This window comes from Euleptes europaea, chromosome 9 (genome assembly GCF_029931775.1).
Source record: "Euleptes europaea isolate rEulEur1 chromosome 9, rEulEur1.hap1, whole genome shotgun sequence".
In the NCBI taxonomy this organism is placed as follows: domain Eukaryota; kingdom Metazoa; phylum Chordata; class Lepidosauria; order Squamata; family Sphaerodactylidae; genus Euleptes; species Euleptes europaea.
In genome coordinates this window covers 48,179,737-48,197,799 of record NC_079320.1, presented here as the reverse complement: position 1 = coordinate 48,197,799, position 18,063 = coordinate 48,179,737, and the positions used below count along the sequence as shown (strand labels likewise).

Genomic DNA, 18,063 nt, shown 5'->3' with positions numbered 1-18,063 from the left:
CCACATCTGTGGAGCTTAATTTCAGTAGAGTGGACTTTTTTTGAAGACCAACTAAAAATACAAAACGACTGGCAAATCATCCCCAGGCATCAACCATGGATAATCTTTTATTCCTACATTATGCCTAAATCCTGATCTCTGCTGTCAGTCCAATACTCAAAAGATTTATTATTTTGTTGCCAAATAACATAGACCTTCATCTTTTATCTCATAAACAATAATGATGTGACATGTGACAACCACCAGTCATCACACTACCGTGATGCTTCTACTCTGCCTATGTTGCCTGCATCTTGTTGCTGAGACCTGCCTGCCTCCATGTTTTACATTAGACCAAATAAAGTAAGTCTTTGACCAGCACAAGAAGCAGGATCACACTTATTTCAAAAATGCTAGGCTGGACAGCAAAAAAAAAGCACTTTTTGCTTGCTCCAAAACTGATGTTTGTGGGCTGCGGAGCCCATCTGGCACACAATTCATGGTACTGCTCTTTCCCCCTTTTGACTACATACTGCCCTGCCACCAGGACCCCATATTGGCATAGGGCACAACTAGGCTTGAAATGGGATGGCTTATCAGTATTAGATAACATACCTGAGCTGGTGTTCTCTCAAATTTGACAAGGCTTCCATTCCATGTAAATAGGAATACACTACCTCCAGATCCTAGAAAGAAATAACACAATCATTAAAAATGTGAGATAGCAACACATCACAAATTCTTTTTTTCACTAGCTGTGTAAAAAGATTAAAGAAAGAAATACTTTAACACAAGTGAACTGGTCTTATTAAAACTTGGGGGTGGGTATGAACATCACCCTGTGATTCTTTGGAGGAATGGCAGAATATATGATGAGTACTACTGGAACTTTGGGAGAATCTCCATTCCACAATACTAGAATGTTTAGAAAACATTTTATGCCCAAAATACAAGCATTTGTTTTGAATACTTCAAACAGAAAAATGGTAACAAAAGGGGTTATCTAACCATGAAATCATTTAGTTCCATACCAATGCCTGTCCTTCTCTAATTACAAACCTTAAAGGTATGTTACAAGCCAAGTTGTTACAATAATGGTTGAACCCCCCCCCCACACACACACACACAGCACATATCCCTAGAGCATATTTTAGTAAAGCTAAATGTCCATATTAAAGACACTACAACAGATTATGGTAATGGTTAATTTTGCACCCTAACAGCAGTCATCCATATCTGTCCTGTCCCCAAACTTTGGAAGCGCTGTTTAAGTAGGCTGCTGCAAGGAACAGTGGAAAAACTTCATGGGAGCATGAGTGGAAGCATCATCACGCTTTGTTGGGTTCTATTTTATGATTCATACTTCATTTGTTAGTATAAATGGAAAGAAAAGTCCTGCCTTGATGTACATATGCCATCTTTTTCAATAGTATGCTACATTAAATATACTTTCAAATCAACCCATGCAAAAGGAGTCAAACCATACTATCTCCATTCATGAGGTTGTCTTCATATGAGAAGAGGATAAATTCAACCACCAAAACGAAGTGAAACCATTTTTTTTTCTAGTTACATTGGTTATCGGATCACAGGAGATAGAAACTTGGAAGATTAAGGAAACGTTATGCACTATTGTTCTCAATTCTCTTGTTCACATACTGTTCAACGGAATTTCTTTTCCAACAGATGTCTGTTAACAGACCTAGTGTGAAACAGAGAGATTTATCTAGTAAGAACTCTTCAGCAGCTGGCAATTCCAAGCTGGCAAGATCAGCCATTGCCATTGGCTGAAGTAACAAGGGTGTGCTGTCATTCCACAATTAAACAAGGAGGGAAGGTTTTGGATGTGTGCAAGACTAGGAACAAAGAAGCAACACGTAACCAGAAAAATCCAGTTAAAATAGATACAAATTGTGCAGACATTTTTAGCTGCTGCAGAATTTGCGTTTCTATCATTTGTTGTCATGCAATATATTGAATAAAAAGTTGATTTTGAAGACTGTGTGGATTCCTGAAAAGCTGTTCTACAGAGCACTAAGAACAGAGATTCTATTTGGAAACAGCTTCCCCTGGCATTCATTGGAAGAGGAATTTTTTTACATGTTCACATGATCCTTATTGAACATCTCACATTATGTTATAGTGAAAGACTCGGTATACTAAGCACGCATCTAAATTCTCACCTTTACATACTGTGCAACACTGAAAACATGATATGATTCAGATATTCTTTTCTTAAACAGAAGGCTGCAGACACTATATCTGGGCAAAGCACATTGATCTTCTGACCACAACTATATATGCTAAGCATACAGCTAGGAAGCCATGATTTAAAAATATCTCTTTCCATTGGGTCTTGCGACATTCTGAAACAAGTTAACAAAGCAGGGTAGGCTGCAGAAAAACTTTACCAAACTACTGTGCAGACAGTTTTTGGTCAGTAATGTCGATTTTTCAGAAAACTTTCCAATGTCCTAAAGAAATATAATCTAGCATATTTGTTTTGACTTGTCTTTAAATAAAATTTTGTAAGTCCCACATGTAAATTTATGTACTTGTAGCAACCAATATTTGAACTGAATAACTGAGTATGAAAAAAAATTCAGGTATTCAAAGCTTTATGCAAACATTATTTTATTTGAGCAATACTTTTAAAAACCTAAAGCCAATATATCATGCATCTCCCTTACATTGTTTAAATTTATTGGCGGGGGGGACGGGGACTGAAAACTGCTGACACTAATTTTAGCACATTTTAGCACCAAATTCAAAGAATGCATGGCATTCCTTGAATTTGGTCGCCCACCTATCTATTTCAACAGAATTTCATTATTCAAGGAGCTCACTGGGGCACTTCAGTTTCACTGCCACTCCCTATCATCACTTGAACTGTTACCTCCATATCAGATTGGTGATTACAGTACTCCTTTCACCGTATGAGTAGAGGTATATAAATAAGAATTTTAGCTTTAGCATTGATTTAACATGCACAGCCATCCACTGACAAACAGTAAAATATACATATGCCCTCTCACACAATTCCTCTGCTCTGCTCATGACCTGAGATCGATCCCAACAGAAGTAGGTTTCAGGCAGCAGACTCAAGGTTGACTCAGCCTTCCATCCTTCCAAGGTCGGTAAAATGAGTACCCAGCTTGCTGGGGGTAAAGGGAAGATGACTGGGGAAGGCACCGGCAAACCACCCCATAAACAAAGTCTGCCTAGGAAACGTCAGGATGTGACATCACCCCATGGGTCAGGAATGACCCGTGCTTGTACAGGGGACCTTTACCTTTATATAAATAAGAATTTAAGCATTAGCGTTGATTTAACATGCACAAGCCATCCACTGACAAACAGTAAAATATACATATGCCCTCTCACACAATTCCTAGTGATAATCACCTGAAAAACATTAATTTCAACTTCGAATCTTCTAAGCTTGCCTAATATTGCATTACAATTCCATCAATTAATTGGTTACTAATTTCATGAAACAATGAGTCTTTTGAAATGGAAATTTTCCCACAGAAATTAAAGCGCTGGAACATTTTCTGCTGCAAGTCTCTGCTTTGGGTCATCACAGAATGTCCATGTGAAACAAGGCAGCAACAGCCCTGATAGCATCAATGATGCAGTTAACTTCTGTTCCTTGACTGTTCATATTACCACCAACAGGAATCACTGCAGACAGCATAATGACTGAAAGCCCCTAAGGCCATCCATATACTTGGCAATGCAGATGAATCCTTAGAACACAACTTTTTTGTAGGAGTCTGTGAACCAGAGTTGTGAATGCCTTCTGGGGAGAAAAAATAGGGAAAACACTGGGCAAGGATGGGTCTGGTTTTTTCACCATTTTTTTCTATTCAGGTTGTCAAAGAAAAAAATAATGCAAGTCCAATCCAAGAGCAAAGGATATGTTTTTCATGGAAGATCTGTAAATCCTAGCATAGTTAATATACATTACCTGTGAAACAGTAGTATATTGAATTTCTGGGTTTTGTGCCACATATACAGCACAATGCTCATGCCTAAATGTTGCCATGTAACCTACTTGATAAATTATTCTTAAATAGAAATGGAATCTGATTATTTCATAAACCAACATTAAAATGAAAGCTATTAAGCTTTTCACTTTTTATTTGAAATTGACAGCAGAGTAGCCACATCTGTACTAAATGCAAGAAGTTTTGCGACACCTAAAAGACTAAAAGATTGATTGTAGCATAAAGCCTTTGTGGGCTAGAGCCCATTTCATTAGATTCATTAGACATGTTTGTATGCATAGGTACCCACACACACCAGGGCTACATGGCCAAGAACTGGAAGCCATGTAGTTGTGGCATTTCTACACAAAGTTGAAGAGTATACAAGATAAGCATAATGATTCACAATGGCTCTGCTTCATAACATGTTAGTTTCCCACCCATATCCACTTAGGCAACACTGTTACAGGACCTTATAATGTAATCAAGAGCTAATTCATCTACTCTTCTTCCAGTATGATATATGCAATCAGTCAACAATACCATTCTGCTGTATATATAGAATGAACAGGTAGAAATATAAGTGAACAGATTTAACATAAAAATGGCAATATTCAGAAATGTGGGGAAATAGTTTAGTCTACCAATATCCTTGATTCTTTACCTGAAACACACCATTCCTTAAAGTACTTCAAGGGGAGATTAGATTTTGAAATGATTTAATTAGAAATCTATTGATGGGTTTAATAGCAGTAAGTAGAGTGTTAAAATAGATGACACCTTTCTCAGCCATTACAGTTTGAGGGAGGGGTTTTGAGGGGTTTTTTGTTTTGTTTTTGCTTAACATAACTAGGTATTGTACAGATCTTGCAAACTTTTGAATTTTGCATCAAATCACCACACACACTCTGCATTTCATGCACAGATTCATCATGTGTTAAGCAACAAGCTGCTTCAAGGCTTTGCAGCAGACAGGTAATGTAATGAAAATCCAGAGACTATTCCTGAAAGCTACTGTGCTATAATACAACAGTAGATGAAAAGGAGAATGATATAACCTACTTTGGATTGCCATGGGAGAGAAGGGGGGCATAAATAAATTAAATTAAATAGTGACAAGAGACTATAAGAATTCCTGACAAAAATATAAACAGCATTTGATTTTCCACAAGGTGGCAGGGCTGAGCCATCTTTAGCCCTAAAAAGACTGAGGGAAACTAATAACTTGAAATTCCCAGTAACACGCAGTTCTCTGTTAACAAGCCAAACAGAAAGGGTTTCATTTGTATTATACACCACTGTTTTGAATGCTTTGGCTTTTACCTGATCTTGAGCTACCATTAGTTTTTAGAAGGATGTGAATGGATACACTAGAGATGGGGGTGGGCATTGCCATACCTGAGCATTTCCCCTGCCTCTTGCTCCTCCCCTCCCAAGTCATGGAGTATCACTGAAGTCTTCCTACTTTGAGAAGATTCACTTTTACTTTACTTTAATTATACTGTTCATATGGTCAATTCGGCCCTGAAGATTTGGATCAAACTCCAGTTCAGTGTGATGCCCTTTGGTGTACTGGAGTCTATTTTGAGAAGCTGCTCTCCCTCTTGGCTTTCTTTGGGCTTGGGGAGTGAAGTAAGGAACAGCGGCAGCAAGGAGGAGCTGGCAGCATGTGAGCGTACGTGCGTATGTGTGGAGTCTATTTCCCACCCACAACAAAGGTTCAGAATTCCAGTTTGTGCGAATTGATGGCCCAGTTCCCCAGGACCCCACATTCAGATGTCATAGCCAATAGTACTTTGATTCAAGGTTTCTCAAAACAGGATTCAAGGTTTCGCTCATGTAATTTTTATCCAGGTCAGGAGATTTATTCTTCATCTTATGAATATCATGTCTAAGAATATGGCAAAATAATACACAAAAGAAGACAACTATATACGGGGTGGTTGGGGGGGGGAGAGAGAAGGCAAAAGGAAAAACTGAAATAAAATGAAGCAAAGAAGCAAGTGCATCTGAGGGGAGAGGGCTTTTGCGCCTAAACATAAGCTCTAGAAGTTTCTGTATTGTGGTTCAGCACAGCTGCAAAGCCCATCAAGTATAATGCATAGAGACCATGAAAAAAGGAAGCTGCAATATACCCTTCCCTTATCCTCCAACAACAAAACAATTATGCGAGACAAACTCAGGTTGATAAACAGCAACTTAACCAAACTCACTACAAATTTCGTGGCTGACCATAGACTTGAAAGCTTTACTTCTCCCTTGAAGACCGTACAACTTTATCCAGTGTACCATTATGGCTGAGGTGCCGCCGCACCGCCTCCAAAGCCATTCCGCGGCAGCCAAAAGGGTTAAACAAGCCTTTTAAAAAAAATTGCTGAAAATGAGGCATTTTCCCCATTGAAAATAGCGAGGCTGCACCAGGAAAAACCCTGCATAGCAACGCTGTTCTCAGATGGGGCGTTCCTGGCCTGAAAGGGTTCAGGAAGCTGCCTACTGGCAGCTCCACTCTACAGAATGCCCCGGGAACGCCCCCTGGGACGACGGTGTGGGGATTTGCGCTGGCGGAAGGCCAAACTGGTGTCCCAGGGCTGTACTGGCACAGCAGAGCAGAGAGGCCAGCATGAGCAGCCGGAACGCTGGCGCGGCCACTTGTGCACCTCCTGAGCTCTTTTAGCCCCAGAACTCACGAATGGGCTATAAGAAAACAATTATACCCCACTGACCTTTCTCTCCGGGCTCCACCCCCAAAATCTCCAGGAACTGGCTACCCCAGCTACAATATATTCAAGGTTGATGTAAAGCTGGCATGTGCAAAACACTCATATAAGAAAACCGTATAGATAGGAAATACATTCAACCACACTCATACATTCTTTGTCTTAAGGGAAATGGTTGCTTACTTTCCCTATAAGAGACAAGTGGAGTGTTACCCACCCAATTCACCTCAGATGTTAAAAACTTCACTTTCTCGGGCAATCAGCCTTACATCACAACACAATACAAATAATATCTAAATACGAGAACAGCAAAGGCAGGTATTTCCCATATTTTATTCCTGGAACAGATTAGATGCTGATGTGAAAGCTAATGTAGATATACTTTTATTTTCAGATTAAACATGAATCTGAATCTTTCCCATGTAATGATCTTCAACTATAACACAGCAAGGAGCCATCAGTGTTCATTACACCAGAGGTTGCCAAGGGACATTTTGGAGGGGAATGTGGCAAGTGAATTGCTTCATCCATACTCCTAAATCACACGTTCTCTTCCAAACAAAAAAATCAGGGTACTTTTATCTGTGTCCTAGATACCTCAAAAAGCTGTTTATAATTTTTTCACAGAAAAAAATATAGCCCTGCTGTGCATTACACCTCTATAACTAGCTCCAGAGGAAATACTTCTTGTCCTCCATTCATGCAATGACAGTTTCAGATAGAAGTCATACTACTGCCTTGGTGTGGAAATAGCATTCCAGCTAAAGTGTGTTTTATTGAAGTGGCATAGATTCCATACGTTAGTCAACAAAATACACATCTGATGCATTTGTACCTTAGCATAGATTGTATTAAGTGCACAGAAAATATTTTAAGAAAGGTATTGTGAAAGTACATAAAAATACATGAGAATATAAATACAAGAGAAAAACATAATGTGTGTGTTAAGTGCCATCAAGTCGCTTCTGACTCATGGAGATCCTATGAATCAAAGGCCTCCAAAATATCCTGTCTTCGACAGCCTTGCTCAGATCTTGCAAATTGAGGGCTGTGGCTTCCTTCATTGAATCAATCCATCTCTTGTTGCGTCTTCCTCTTTTCCTGCTGCCCTCAACTTTCCCTAGCATGACTGTCTTTTCCAGTGAGTCTTGTCTTCTCATAACGTGACCAAAATACAATAGCCTCAGTTTGGTCATTTTAGCTTCTAGAGTCAGTTCAGGCTTGATTTGATTATAACCCACTGATTTGTTTTTTTGGCAATCCACGGTATCCGTAACACTCTCCTCCAACACCACATTTCAAAGGAATCTATTTTCTTCCTATCAGCTTTCTTCAATGTCCAGCTTTCATTAATGCGATGGTCCGATGGTCCAATAGAAAAAACAATAAAAACCTGTTACGCGAAATTTTGCTCAGAACTATTTTTCTGACTTTTTGAAATCGCACGGGTAGCTCAGATGAAAAACAGATTGCTGCCCATCTTTTGGATCTTTCAGTTAAATCAGACAATTCCTCATTTAAAAAGTGTATTTCAAGCAAACTTATAGGAAAAACTGATGTGTTGTCTCACTACGTCATATTAATATAAAAGTGATGGAAAACCATCATTTTTGTGAAGTTATGTTTCAAACTATTTCTTTTATTAATACTATTTTATTGAGTCTACAAACAAAATAATACAACCTACACAAGCAGGTCTTTAAGCACTTGGGTTCAAATCAATGCAAATTTTGAAACATATGCTACTTACTGCTAAAGCTTTTAACAGGATAAAGAAGAAAATAAGGCATCCACAATTATAATGATCCCATAAGGAGGGGATAAATGTGCAAGATGCTTGATGGAAAATTAGAGCCTTTCAGTCAGAAAAAAAAATTAGAGCCTTTCAGTCAGCAAAAAAGAAAAGAAAGAAAAGAAACCCTTGAAAATTATAGGGTGCCCTTATGCTCTTCCCCTGCCACTCTCAGAGACACTGTCAGAAGTCAGACAATTAAAGGACTTAATGTTCATGACCAGAGCAAGAAATTCAGAAGTAATAATGGAAGACAGTGATTATTTTTGCCACAAAATTTATCAAAGACTGATGGGTATATAAAAAAAGACAACAATACACTGGTGGAAGACAGTGACAGGACAGGACAAATGAATATCCCTTGGGAGGAAGTTCCATAATTGTGGCACCATAAAGTAGGCCTCTCTTAGGTTGAACCTGTCTAGCTTCAAAAAGTGTGGGCTTTTACATGAGTAGGTGATCCATAAGGTATGCTAGCCCCAAATGTATTTAAATTGGGCCTGGGAACAAATTGGGAGCTTGTGAAGATGGACCAGGACTGGAGTGATATGTTCCCTATTAACCACTCCTGTCAAAACCCTGGCTGCATCATACTGCTTCTGAATACTGTTGTTATGTCTTACATGAACCATGTGTCTTTGAGGACAGCGGTTCTCAGATGATACATGTAGTACTGGTGGGATGCAGTAGTAGTCTAAGTGGAATGCAGGGTTTTCATAATTGGTTAATACAGACAGAAGTTTAAAAGAGAAAAAGAAAAACCCATCCACTTTGATGAAATTTCACAAAGGGCAAATTAGTACTGATGGCCAACCACTCTTTCCTATGTTTACTATTTTTAAAATTCCCTGGCAACTATGACATTTTTAGCAGAGATAAAGATATAGGTTTTATTTTGTATGACAAAAAATCCTTATTTTCAGAAACATGCACTGCTTCAGGCCATTTATACCAAAAGACAAACTGGGTTGGATACTACAGCCAGATTTTCCACTTAATTGTACTCAATTCTCTTTTTTTCTACAGCTCCCATTTCACATGGCCTTTGTCCATACAAGCCCATTATCCCCAAAACAGCCATTTTGGTGGTAAAAATTGATCCTTTGCTCCCTTTTTACTGGTGGAAAAGGGGGTTGGTTCCAAATACAATAAATGTGTGTGTCCTCCTAAATGTCTATCCAAAAAATGGAAACAATTTTGATTACCATAAGAGTAATCATTTATCTGAAATAATGTGTACATTATTTAACAACCCACCAATGAAACAGAAGTGATAATATCAACAGAGTACAAAATTATTAAACTGGTTTTATTGGAAGACAAAGCTCAACACAATGCCCAGAGTATTTACATAACCATAACACGAATTCAAATTATAACAACCAAAAACAAGAGTAACAGATGCAGAAATGCAAGCCGAGTCCATCATTAAATCAAAATATCAGCATGCAGAACTGCTGAGTGATTTAAAGACAGCTTTAGTTCCACTTGCAAGGATAAACACTTAAAGAAAATAGAAAGACTGTATTTCATTAGAAAGCAAGCTGAGTACAGCTATTATTTTTCAAAAAAGGATTTTTCTCTGAAGTCAGCAGTCAATAGGTCATAACCTTTTCCATTACAGTCTGATGTCAGATAAACTAGTGCCCCACACTGAGCTGGAGATGCAAATCAATATGCATTTAATGGAAAACAAGGGCCTGGATTTTTTTGCCCACTGTACAGTAAAGGTGCTTAATATTGAGAGCCCCTCTATTGAATATGGTGCTCTTGGTGCATGTGTTTAACAAATACAATACACAGACAGAGTAAAAGATGTGTAGAAGGCAGATAAAATTATCTTGGCATCTAAGCTGTCACCACAGCTTCCAATTTTAACCTCTGAATTCTATGTAAAACAATAATCCTTTCAGCCCAGAACAAGCCTCAAGTTGCCCTAATTATTAACCAATCACACAATGAGCTTAAAGAACAAGAACATTTCATGCAATCACAAGACTAAAGGATTAATTTGTTTAACAAGAAACGTCTGTAACAGACAAATTTAAGACAAAGATTATAGAAATTAGTTTTTAGATCAGTTGTAAGAAAGATTAGCAAGAAACCATGGTAGTATTTCTCATCTTATATTAGCACATTTTCTGGAGAACAAAGCTTCACTGTTGCTGTATATAATTGAGAGTCCAGTTTATGAAACATAGCCTCTTGGATGACAAAGTACCAAAGGGAAACTCAACTATAAATACTGCACATTTGGGGGGGGGGGGAGATGCGTAAAGATTTATTAGCAACAGCCCACAAGTTGCTTTCCAAAACAGCAATACTAACAAAAAAGCAGCATCACCCAGAATCATGAAAAAAAAATTAAACAGAATTAGGACCAAAGAAGGCATTTCACAGGTCAAATTCAGAGATATTTACTAAGGTAATTCTTTTCGAAACAAATAATTGGGCCAGTTTCACTGTAAAGAGACACAAAGGAGAGACATGTGGCACCTGAGTCAATTTTCTCCTTAGGAAAGATTTATGCTGTGTAGTTAAAGCTTTCACAGCTTCTCTCAGCAATTGCTACTGATTTACTTAGGCCTTTAACTTTTGCAATGCCACCTATTCAGTTCACAAACATGTGTTGTTCTTATCTTCTTAGTGGTGTCTAGACAGCAAGGACAGACTGAAGAATCAGATGCTAGGGTTACTTCATATTGACATCTGTCCTACATGTCCTTTCCCCCCACACACACACACACACACACTTTTTTAAATTTTTGTAACATGATCCAGCCCAATGAAAAGTTCTCGTGAACTTGAAAGCTTGACCACAGTTTTGTGCCATTTTGGTTGGCCCTATTAAAAGGTATTAAATGGATTGTGTTCTTGGTTTTGGACCTGGCTGTGGGACCAACATGATTGCAATCAATTTCCATCTACTTGAGAATTCCTGAATGTAGCCAATACAGAGAAGAATGTGACCAGAAAGAGACTGTGCCTATGGAAATTCACCTGCAACATGAGCTAAAGCTACTGAGTTCAGCTTCAGTTGACTTGATATGCATCACCTGAAATTTACCTTGAGAATTGTTACTTACAATGACTACCAAGTAATTGGTTCTCAACCTAAAAGTGATTTGCAACTCTCACCTCGTGTTAGAGAGATACAAGTATAGGCCTATGAGACTTGTGGGGAGGGGTGGAATCCCATCCCCCCCCCTTCCTTGCTGGGCCCAGCATGACTTCTGGTGTTTGTTGTAGCTGCCGCTGGGCCCGATACACCTCCTGGGCTATGATGTATCTGCTGCAATCCCTGAGCTACAAAGCAGCTGCCGCTGGGCTACCAATGACCACACAGAGGTATGTGCATTCTCTGTGCTTGCACAAAGAACATTCCTTTATTTATCCCCCAATGTTGTTGTTTTTTAGATGTCAGGTTTTTCTGCATGTCAGATTGGTCTTTTTTAGATGTCAGATTGGTCTCCCCAAGTTTTCAGAAACAAACAAGAAAGCCTGCACATTGTTTTGTGTAATTTTAGTTGGTCCTAATAAAAAGTGTTATGTGGATTGTGTATTTGTTTAAGGAAAATTAATGTGCATAGGAGCACATAGGTTTGAACACTCTTATATGTTTCGGTGCCTGGATGTATTTGGCTTTGGACATTTCTTTAAAGAATGGGCAAGAATTATGTATTCAAAATCAACAGCTAAATTGTGTATTAATGGGGTGTTTTCCTCTCCAATTAGCATAGGTAGGGGTGTAAAACAAGGCTGTTTATCTGCCTTACTTTTTAACATCGCCTTAAAGCCCATAGCATACATAAGGGACTCACAGAATATTGCAGGTGTAAAAGTTGGTTCATATCAATTCAAAATCAATCTCTTTGCCCATGATATTGTTATTTATTTGATTTGATAGAGAAATCTACTAGGGTACTGGAAAATGTTAATGGTTATGCAGAGATATCACTGAATACTGATAAGAACAATGTTTTATACTTTAATATGCAACAACATGATTTATCACCTAAATGTTGGATATCCGAGATTAGAGCATGGAATAAAAACGTAACATATCTAGGTGTTAAGCTTGGGAAATACAATGCCAATCTCTTTACATATAATTTTAAGGAAACTTTAGCAGAAATGAGAAATAATTCGAGTCTTTGGGAATCTTGCTTTTGCTCTTAAGTGCATGAAAATGAAGATTTTCTAAAATGATCTACTATTTAATGTTCCCATTATGTTCTCCAGAATGAACTGAATGGGTTCATCTAGGAATCGAAAAAACCAACAGTGATACTGAAGGTTGCTCTACTGAAAATGAATCAGGGAGGTCTAGCAATTTCTAATATTAAATTCTATTATGATGTGTAAATGCCACTTGGGCCATCAAAATGGGCACTCGTGGTGGCGCCAGGCCACTTACACCAGCGCAGGGGAGTGGTGCAGCAACGCCACACATAGGTGATGATGCAGCTGCTGCAGCAGCAAACCTCCAGCACAGGGGCTCATGCTGGCGCCAAGGAGGCGTTCCCAGGGGCGGGGTTGACATTAGTCAGCTCCCTGAGCCCTTTCACTCTGGAAACGCCTCCTTCTGCTGGCGTAAACACACCAGCAAAAAAGGTGGCACAGCTCATTGAACTGCATACAGCAGTTTCACGGGCGTTCAGAGAATTTTCCTGTTCAGCACAGCAAACTGCTCAGAGGCTGTGCCATGGCTGCGCCATCCCCAGCCATGGCACAAATACCCCCCTTAAGACTGAACTATAAATTAGCCTAAATATTTGTGCTGGATTTGATTCAGCTGACTCAACAGTAGAACTCCAGATGTTACTTCGTCCTTATCAGGACCTCATCACACAGAGAAGGGACAGAGTAATCCCTCTACCCATGGTCTTCCGGCATTCCTTGATTTGGTGGCAAAAGAGCAGCAACCTCAACAAGGGACTGCACTTCACAGTGGAAGATCAGATCCAGCTGTTCACAGATGCCAGCCTGGAGGGGTGGGGAGCCACCTGTCAGTCCCTGGTAGCCCAGGGATCCTGGTCCGAAAAGGAAAGAAAGCCTCACATAAACAGACTAGGACGATACAGTTAGCGTTGCTCCGCTTCCAGCACGTCATTCGACACAAACACGTCTTGGTCTGAACGGACAACATCTCGGCCAAGGCGTACGTCAACAAACAGGGGAGGTCGAGGTCTCCCAGTCTCCACAAGGAGGTAAAGGTGATTCTCCTCTGGGCAGAGTCAAATCTGTTGTCTCTTTCCGCAGAGCATATCAGCGGGGTTCTAAATTTGCAGGCCGACTGGCTGAGTCGGCAAGTCCTAGACGAGGGGGAATGGTCCCTCAACGAGTCCATCTTCAGACTGATACAAGAGAGGTTCGGCCGGTGGATCTCTTTGCCTCGGCAAACAACCAACTTTTTCCCAGGTTTTTTACCCGGTACTTTCATCAGGAAGCAGAGGGCATGGACGCTGTGGTGGCTCCATGGCCACAGGAGCTCCTGTTCGCATTCCCGCCCATTCCCATACTTCCAAGAGTCATGCGGAAAATCAGGAAGGAGAGGGCTTCAGTCATACTCATTGCCCCTCTATGGCTGAGACGACCCTGGTTTCCCAGCCTTCAAAGAATGTCAGTTCAACCCCCCTGGGAGCTTCCGACCATCCCAGAGCTACTACATCAAGGCCCCCTGTTCCACCAAGAACCTCAATGGCTGCGCTTAACCGCGTGGAAATTGAGCGGGGATCACTCCTAGGGATGGGTCATTCTCCTGCAGTAGTAGATACAATGCTGGAAGCTAGAAAGCCATCAACCAGGAGGATCTATAATACCTCCTGGAGAGCCTTCGTGCTTTGGTGCAAACGAAAGTCCGTCGATCCCCTTTCCCCAGGGAACCCCAAAGTTTTGGAATTCCTTCATGAGGGCCTGGAGCTGGGTCTCTCAGCATCCACCTTGCGCAGGCAAGTGGCGCCCTTGTCCACTGTTCTGAGGTCGAGGGGTGCCCCCTGTCTCGACACCCACATATCATAACTTTCTTAAAGGGTGTGACACAAACCAGACCACCAGTAGTGCATTGCTTTCCTACTTGGCGCCTCAATGTAGTCCTTTCGACACTGACTAGGGCACCTTTTGAACCAATCAAGGAGGTGCCCCTAAGAATTCTGAGGATGAAAACTATTTTCCTAACAGCAGTGACCTCTGCTCGACGAGTGTCTGAGCTCAGAGCCCTTTCCTCCAGAGAAGGTTTTTGCGTTTTCCATAGGGACAAGGTGGTATTGAGAATGGACCCCACCTTTATACCCAAGGTAAACTCCTTGTTTCATAGGTCTCAGGAACTCCATTTACCTTCCTTTTGCCCTCATCCCATACACCCCAAGGAAAAACAATGGCACAAGTTAGACCTACGCAGACTGCTGAAGGTTTACCTTAGCAGCACAGCTGACATCAAGAAATCTGATGCCCTCTTCATTTCCCTAACCAGGAAGACAGGAAGAAAATTTTTGGTCCTGCCTCCCTGGGCACGTGATGGTAATACCCTCGAATCAAGATGCCCTTCAACCCAGAACAGAAGGAGCCATCACGGTGAGTACACAAGGCTCCGTTCCCTTGCTGGGCAGCCGCCAAAGGGTCCCCCCCAGCCCTCCCCGTGCTCCATTCCCTTGGCCTGCGCGCTTATGTGCGTGCGCGCGAGGTCCCCGGGCTGCTATTGCGTGCGTGGGGGGGAAGCCTCCCCTCTTTCCTTCCTTCCTCCCTTCCCACACCACCGCCGAAGGGTCCCCTCCAGCCCTACCCCTGCTCCATGCCCCCGGCCTGCGTGCTGCCGCGGGAGGGTCCCCCCCAGCCCTCCCCGTGTATGTTCGTGTGTGTGCGAGATCCCCGGGCTGCTGGTGAGTGCGTGTGTGTGTGGTGGGGAAGCCTCCGACCCTCTCTTTCCTTCCTTCTTTTCTTTCCTTCCTCCCTTCCCTTCCCTCCTTCCCTCCGCCCTGCTCTGTCCTGCATAGCCTCTCCTAGGTTTGCAAACCTCCAGGTGGTGGCTGGAGATCTTGCAACCCTAGCCTCTTTCCCCCCCTCCCACACGCCGGGAGATCTATGCCTGGTATGGCCCCCAAACGATGTTATAAATGTGCAAATGGCCCTTGGCAGGATAAAGGTTCCCCACCCCTGGTATATAGAGACAGAACAACCCACGATAATTTGCCATGCTACTGGGTGGCTGCTGGGTTAACGCAACAGCTAGAGCAGTGGTTCTCAATCTTTTTTGCTCCATTCCCCTCTTTCACCATTGTTCAGAATATAATTCCCCCCTTCCCAAAATAGTCTCTCTCAAAAGATGCATTCCAAATAATATGCATTTTGCTGAATCCTAAAATTCCCCCCCTGGGGGGGATTTCCCCCTTTGTTGAGAACCCCCGAGCTAGAGGTTTTGTCTTTCATGTATACAATGGATCCTGAATTACAAGACCTGCAGGAGATCACCACTTCCTCTGAGAAACCTGACTGGTCAACTGTGAAGGAAACTTAATTTTTAAAAAACTGTGAAATTTGTCCTGAAGGCAGATAGAAATTTCTTGTGAGCAAGTAAGAGTAGTATCAAAATCAGCAAACCTAATTCCAAGAAAGAGTCCTTAGGATGAAAGATTAGTAAACCATTTAACACTGACCAAGCTATGTGCCTTGTAAAATTTTAGAACAGCAGGTCACCAAGATATACATTCTTGTTGAAATTGGCACTTGGCAACAAGCATCCATTTCTGTCTGACCAAGATGTTTAAGACCATGGTTAGCCAATCCATTTTCCTTGAAGCTCTGTCTACACCATAAAAGTCTCCCGTCAGTTCTGTGCATTATGTTACCCTTACCACTTCTGTAGAACAAACTTTTTGTCAGTTATTAGCCACTGAATATTTGAAAACAGTAAGATTTCTTGGGCAATGGATTGTTCCAAAGGAGTAAACAGCAGCTGTATAAAATGGAGGAAAGGGGTAGTCATAGCTACTAGTTAAAATGGATACTAGTCATGATGCATACCTATTATCTCCAGGATCAGAGGAGCACACCTATTATCTTAGGTGCTGTGGAACACAGGCAGGATGGTGCTGCTGCAGTCGTCTTGTTTGGGGGCTTCCTAGAAGCACCTGGTTGGCCACTGTGTGAACAGACTGCTGGACTTGATAGGCCTTGGTCTGATCCAGCAGGGCTTTTCTTATGTTCATATGAAATACAACTACAAGCAGAGTAAGCTCCAGTCTTAAAGGGAAAAAGGCATGCTTTCCCACAGTGAAGTCCCAACCACTCCCTGTTTGAAAAATTGCACATCCTGCAGTTGTGCTGGGTGCCAAAATGAGGGCACATAGCGGAAGCACACCAAAGTATAAACGAAAATACTACTTTAACTCATCCCTTTCCTCACCAAGCCCATAGTGGTGGAGACCAAGGGCAACATATATGTACTGCCCTCATGCTACCAGCAGATCTTGGTAGCAGAGATCAGAATGTAGATGCAAGGACTCATCTGCCAGAAAGAACTCAAGGGACACAGGAAGCTTTCTGCTTGATCTTTGTTCTTTGATCCTAATTCTACCTTTCCAAAAGGATGCTTTAAATTGCAAGCGGGTTTACCTCTTTGTTATTTAAAGCACTGTGGGTGCATCAGATAATATCCAAATGGGCATCCAAGTACAGAGGCAATCTCCATGGCACAGCCTTCAGATCTACTTAGTACAGACTCGAATGCACATTTCCATCAGGACATGGACTTGGGATTCTCATCCCATGTGTGCATCTCATGGCAAATAATGTCAGTCAAGAACGAATACTTGCAGATGGGCATCTGATTTAGACCCAATTTTCCTGATCCACTGAGTGGTATGCTCATGGAAGGCTGCTTCTGCATGCAATTCTATAACTGCATCGGGCAAGAAGATGTAGAAAGTGTAAATGAGGTGCAGTTGAAAAGAATGTAAATATTTATGTAACAAGGTAATTTTTAAAGTGATTGCTCTTGTGAACATCCACTACTGCAATGTAGGTATAGTTTACTACTGTACCAACAATGAAGATTTATCCTTCCCCTGACTTTTAGACAGTTACTTTATTGAAACCATCATACCTCTCCTATTAAGTGCATCTCTTTCTAGCCAACATTTTCCCCTACATTAATAATCAAAAAAGCCTCTCACTGCACTGCAGCACATTAAAAACAGTATTGCTATTTTCAACAATTTACAGAAGTCATAACTTTAGCTTTACCTCATAACTGTGGGTGTGTTCTTATTTAGAATGGGAAGCCATCTGAACATTAATTTTAGCATGAACCAAGCACAAAGATCTCTGTGGTCTTTTCAGATATGCCTGCATAAACAAGGCCAATAGCAGCATCATGGATAAGGGAATGAGCTTCTATTGACAGGACTGGATATTAACCAGAGGTATCTTTGACCCTCTTTTGTCTTATGAACCACCTCTAGAATAGATTTCCTAAGTGTAAGGGCTGAGGACAACAGCCAAAATGTCATCCACCTAATTCTACCAACATTGTCCCAAAAAAAAACACTGCCAAAATAGCGCTTTTGAAACTCCTGACCCTCTAGCTGCT

General features: G+C 41.2%; 1 protein-coding gene across 4 annotated transcripts in view; it reads right to left on the bottom strand.

Annotated features, from left to right (window-relative positions):
* Positions 1 to 18,063, bottom strand: part of RAPGEF2 (Rap guanine nucleotide exchange factor 2) — a 172,376-nt gene that overhangs the window by 113,714 nt on the left and 40,599 nt on the right. For all 4 annotated transcript variants that reach the window (XM_056855236.1, XM_056855239.1, XM_056855238.1 and 1 more), the window contains exon 2: positions 595 to 665. In XM_056855236.1, coding sequence (XP_056711214.1) covers positions 595 to 665 — 71 coding nt within the window. The remainder of the gene's footprint in view (positions 1 to 594; positions 666 to 18,063) is intronic.